Here is a 6,041-nt window from a genome sequence, read left to right as displayed (position 1 = left end):
TTTGCCGCGGCGTTGGCCCTCTGCACCATCCTCATCTGGCCGATCAAGATCAGACCACGTGAGTTGTTGAACTACACCCATGCATGTGTGTCTTGATCAGACCACGCGAGTTGTTGAACTACACCCATGCATGTGTCTTGATCAGACCACGTGAGTTGTTGAACTACACCCGTTCATGCTTGTGCTTCACCGGCTTGTTTACGGTATGCGTGCGCTCCTGTGGACGCACTTTATTGCTCAGTTCAAAGTTGGGGATGTTAATGATTAATTGACAATCGATTAATCGCCGTTAAGAAACATTTACTAACCGGATAATCGACACTCTGGGCATTTTTTTTGCTGAAATGATTTAACACCACAAGGGCGAAATGTAACTTTTCACTGCTTATACAGAGGAAGAAGAAAGCCAAGTCTATCTAGAGGCCAGATGAAGTGGGCTGTAGCTCACCCAGATAAGCATGTGGATGTGGGGCAGAAGGTTGTTGGTTGGTTCAGTGAGTCCCTGCATCAGACTGTGGCTTCAGAAATGTTCACATGATGGAGCTGCTGCCTGTAAGATGGCAGCAGTGATGCTTCTTTTTATCATCAGTAGTTTGAACACTGATATCAATAATCTGATGAAGGTTATCCGCGGGGTCTTTAACACATTGACTGCCAGCCGTTTTTTTTTTGCTGTAGGTAGCTTTTGCCAAGCCGTTTTTTTGAGGATTCTTTTCTGCTTGGAGTTTGTCAACACAAAGTTCACAAAAGTACTAATAGAATGTGTGCTTTCTCTGTCTAAAAGAGTTAGTTTGTAGAGTTAGTAGTTATGTAGATATTAGCCGTTGAGTACAGCATGGTTTTAGCGTCTGAGAGTGAAAGCTGAGATAATCGCAGTTTTGTGAAATTCAATCAAACAGGCAGAACAGTCACTTTAACCATTTATTTTTGGCATCAGTGAGAGATCAGACATCCAAACAATATAGTTCCGAACGCCCTCTCCTTCAACTCCTCCCTCCGTGGGCGTGTCTAGTGGCTTTCAGCCTGCGTTTGTCACAAGCGAGTGCTCTGCTGCTGGGAGTTTGAGCAGCCTCCCTCCCTGGCAGCGAGTTTGAGCAGCCTCCCTCCCTGGCAGCGAGTGTGGATAGGTCTCACTCGTCTCTTGGGTTTGAGAGCCCCGATGAAGCCCCGTGCGACTCTAGGCTTTATGCTGCCCACACAGTCCATTTCTGGAACCCCCCACCGCAGCAGCGCGAAAGCGTCCCCGCCTACAGTATGAGAATGAGGCTCGTTCGTTTCTGACTGTAAAATCGCCAAGCCATTTCCTTGAGAATGGAGGAAGCAGCCGCGGGAGGCATTGATCCACGTAGCACCGTCAAAAAAAAAAATCGAAAAATTAAGGCCCTTAAGAATTCTTAATCGCCATTTGAGAGGTACAGTGAGTGCACTCCTCTTATAGGGATCACCTTGGGTCGGGTCAAATTGTTCACTATAAGCAGATGATCATTATAACAGATGTTTTTCTTTTTCTTTATTTCTCATGCAGATTATCATCTAATTGACATTTGTATATGTATTACATGAATAGAGAACATATAAAGTAAAGGCATGTTATTGAGTTTAAATATCCATACAGTAAGTTAGGCCTCTAGATGTTTCAAACACAGCGGTCTCACGTAGACGGAGATGCCGCGATCTCTCCATTTATACAGACAGACATACCACTGCTGTATCTCGTTGGCTCATTTTTGGCAGTTTGTAAGTAAAAAATAACAAAATGACTGTAGTTTTAAGCATTTTTTCCATTGTTCTCAGGTGGGACAAGGCCCAAAATGATCACTGTAAGCAGAGTATTGATCACTATAAGTGAGTTATTTAAACAGCATGTGTGTAGGAATGATTCGGGACCACACTTTTTGATCAATATACAGTAAGTGGTTAATCACTATAACCGTGATCACTATAAGCGGGTTCCACTGTATTAAATTGTGTAGCAATTGTGCTGATTGTGTTAAATGAGCATTATGATATATCATATCGATACACGTCGTATCGTATACATGAATTGAATCACAATCATATCGTGGCAGACGGATATCAGCAAATCGTATCGTTGTCCAAATAATCGATATATCGTATCGTGATGATGAAACTTGTGATTTACACCTCTATCGCTCTCACCTCTATCATAATCCCTTGCTCATATCTTTGTGGAGGTCGGGGGGGGGGTAGACCAGCCCCCCCCCCCCTGCAATTTTGGTTGATTAGCTGTGTTTTCTTCCCATATAATGATTAATTGAGTAATTGATCGTTAACATGACCAATTAATCAATTGAGGAAATTGATAAAGCATCCTTAACTCACTGTGTGTGTGTGTGTGTGTGTGTGTGTGTGTGTGTGTGTGTGTGTGTGTGAGTGTGTGTGTGTGTGTGTGTGTGTGTGTGTGTGTGTGAGTGTGTGTGTGTGTGCGTGCGTGTGTGTGTGTGTGTGTGTGTGTGTCCAGGCGGTCTGCCAGCAGTCTCAGGGTTAATCGGGGGTCAGGAGGATTCCGCGTCGAGCGCCGATGATGCAGTCAGGGTCAACTAACGCCCCTCCCCTAGCCCCTCCCCCAGCCCCTAGCCCCTCCCCCAGCCGACAGACTGACAAAGAAACCTCTTCTGACACTAACAACACTGGACCGTTTGGACTTTCAGATTTCTACATTTGTTTTTTAAATTCATCTTTACTTTTTCGGATGGAGTACAAGGGCAATTCCTCGATTGTTGCTTGACTGGTGCTAGCACTTTTGACAACGTCATGGAAGGAGAGTACAAGAACCAAAGGAGCCAGGAGTGTACTTAATGGATAATCCCATCTATTTTCAACCTGGACTCTATTTTCCCATCATTTTCCACCATTCGGGACTGATTCTAATTGAAGAACTGTTCAAGGACCATATGGCTGGTAGTACATCTATGATGATGTAGATGCCATAGAGGGGGATGACATGAACCATATTAGAGGTTGTGTTTCTTGGCCATCCTAATTCTGTGCTCTGCAATAACCACTGGTTATGAAGTGGTAACGCTGGGATCTCGTGCCGTGTTCAAGTCAACGTTTGAATTCCCGACATTCTGACATCTCTGGAATGCAGCATAACACACCACTTTGTCTAGAATAGATAGACTGACAGACGGATCAACCACTACATCAAAAAGTGAGCCAGACAGCTGAGAAGAACGGACTCTGAAATCCACAGATTATCATCATGAAGAAGAAGACGAGGATGATGAAGGCTTTGCTGCAATGCACAAAAGGACCAGAACAGGCAATGCATATTATGAACTTATCCTGTGAGTGCCTTTGATAGTAATAATGATACTATTACTGTCTGTAGCAGAACCAACCTAGGAAATCCACACTGCACACGTTGATCTGATTGAATTGGATACACGCTATAAAGTGGCTACTGAGAGTTCCCACCATATATGCAGTATTTAGGCTAAGAGCTTCTAGCTTGAGCCTAGAAAAGCTCTGGGACACAATGGAAACTGGATGGGGTGCATATGTGCCTCAGTGTTGTGGCAGTTTGCTTCCATCAACTCAGAAAGACTTGAGTATCCTGGTAAGAGAATACTGTATATATTATATTATATGTATATTAACACACTCCCATGAACGGGTCTACTCGGAATTCCTAAGAGCAATCAACTTTATTCTTGTAACTGTCATGTCTGAGACAGATGGTTGTGTTTTTAACTGGCTTTTTTTTTTTACATGAATTATTTCTGCTTTGATTGTAATCAAAGGCCAAATTTGTTATGAAGATGTGTTTTATAATCAAAAGAAACTTGAATAGAATTGAATCATTGTTGGTAAAAAAAGGAACTTTTACGCTACAGGGATCGACTGCGTAACATATATACACGTCATCATGTGTGAATAATAAGGGAATCATATTTGAAAATATATTTGATAGAAATCTCATTGGAAAATTATTGGAGGCATTGTGACGTTTGACTCAGAGCCATAGAGTTCTTATGACAGGTTTGAGCAGTCAGTCCACATTCACTAAATCCAGGAAGTGGATTATGATTTCTCCTACATTTAAAACACTGGAAATCTTTTGACCTCAGACATTTTTCATACCCCACCACTGATCAAATAATCTGATGAATGCTTTGTTTTTGGTCAATAACAGCAAACCAAGTTACATTTTCAACGAGGGATGCACTGAAATTCTGGGCCGATACCGATGTTTAAAATAACAATTTGGCCGATAGCCGATACCGATATGTTTTTCTTTTACAGGGAATCTTTATAATCTTCATTATAAGTAACTGACCAGTTTTAAAGTCTTTTGAGCCCTTCATCACTTCATCACACTATCTTTGAATGAGCACAAATTCAATCATACTCTAATGTAATTACGAAACAAACAACCAACAAATCTTTTTTAGCCGATGGCCGATTGCAGTCAACAAGGCGAATATCAGCTGATACCGATATACGGCCGATATATCACTGCATCCCTATTTTGAACTGATTGAATTAAAAGAGAATTGACCACAACCCTGCACCAAAGTCTACCATTCCTCAAACTGCTCTTTCAAAGCAGTCCTTGTTTTGTTTCTGTATAAATGCAATTTGTTTTTATAACTTTATTATATTTTAATTAACCTGTTATGTCTCTTCGCATTCACTTGTGTCCATGATTATGTACGATGGTGATTTTATAAAAGGGAAACTTATGACACGTTTCATAAGGAGCAACTGGATCTGTGAGTGTGTTTATCTGACTTGAACTTGAACCATTAAAGTCACATGAACTGGTAATCATTGACTCAAGCTTATAGAAAAAGTCCTCACACAAACTCACACGTGACCGTGTGCTCATATCAGCAAGTTCACAAACTTATTCATGCAGAAGATTTCAAATAAACAAAGAGAGTGATTATGAAATGATGTACTTATGAAATGTGTTGATGGGAATATTTCCGGAACATGAAAAGATATTGTCATTATCAGCCTCCCGGTCACCATTAAAGAGTATCACATCATTATTACTACATTCAACTTAGTGCACTCAATGGAGTTGAATGATTTATAATTATATTACAGAGTTTCTTAAACAAGAAAAATATGATTTTCATAGCAGGTCTTCCATCACCAACAATTCCACTTCACATTCATTAAGGAATAAATGCCAGTAGTGTAAATCCACACTTGTAACTGGTCTCTTAATGTCAGTAACCATTTGAAGTGGTTTGGTCATTGAAGTATCTACATTAAACTCTTTCTACAACTTATTTAAATGTTATTTTTATGCATCTGCCTGCGATAGCTGTGGCCGTCCGTCCATCTGTACCATGCTTGTTATCTCAGGAAGGAACCCCTTGAGGGAATTTCTTCAAATTTGGCTCAAACATCCACTTGGACTCGAGGATGAACTGATTAGATTTTGGTGGTCAAAGGTCAAGGTCACTGTGACCTCATGTCCGTTCCATCCAGGAAGAGGACAGGGCTAGGGAAAAGGGGTCATAGCTAGGGAAGGATAGGAAGGTCGTAGAGAGTCGTGGTAAGTGGAGTGTCTCTAAGCCCTAGACCAGCGTTTCTCAAACTATGGGTCGGGAACCAATTTGGCTCGCGGACCTGTGGGGGGTGGGTCCCCAGCTGGTCGTCATGGCAACTCATTACCATTATGTTTCTTTGTGAGTTTGGGTCCCAGGGAGACACAAAATGTATCTTTTGGGTCCCAAGATGAAAAGGTTTGGGAACCCCCTGCCCTAGACATTCATCTACCATCCCCCTACCTAGACAAGGGGGATGGGGGTGGGAGCGGGCCTGTAGAGGGAAGGGGGGCTAGGGATATGGAAGGTCGTAAAGAGTCGGGGGTTCGAGGGGTGTAGGGTGAGTGGCTGGGGGAATGTGGGTGTTTTAGGGGTAGGGTTAGGACCATTTTCCATTTTGAAAACGATTCGCTGTGTTGTTGAAAACATTGCCTAAAGTGCCATAACGCTGAATGGCCACAGCACTGCGCCGTGGGCTTCAAGGTATTTGCTCTTGAGTGAGTCTGGACAGAC

General features: G+C 42.2%; 1 protein-coding gene across 1 annotated transcript in view; it reads left to right on the top strand.

The window, feature by feature from the left end:
- Nucleotides 1-4,730, top strand: part of LOC310792149 (major facilitator superfamily domain-containing protein 12-like) — a 28,532-nt gene extending 23,802 nt beyond the window's left edge. The window contains exons 10-11 of the mRNA XM_083653868.1: nucleotides 1-58; nucleotides 2,483-4,730. The exon at nucleotides 1-58 is cut by the window's left edge and continues 73 nt beyond it. Coding sequence (XP_083509994.1) covers nucleotides 1-58; nucleotides 2,483-2,565 — 141 coding nt within the window. The 3' untranslated portion in view covers nucleotides 2,566-4,730. The remainder of the gene's footprint in view (nucleotides 59-2,482) is intronic.
- Nucleotides 4,731-6,041: the final 1,311 nt, after the last annotated feature.

The sequence above is a fragment of the Poromitra crassiceps genome (genome assembly GCF_964638095.1).
Source record: "Poromitra crassiceps genome assembly, chromosome: 17".
Taxonomy (NCBI): Eukaryota; Metazoa; Chordata; class Actinopteri; order Beryciformes; family Melamphaidae; genus Poromitra; species Poromitra crassiceps.
This window is presented reverse-complemented; position numbering and strand designations above follow the sequence as displayed.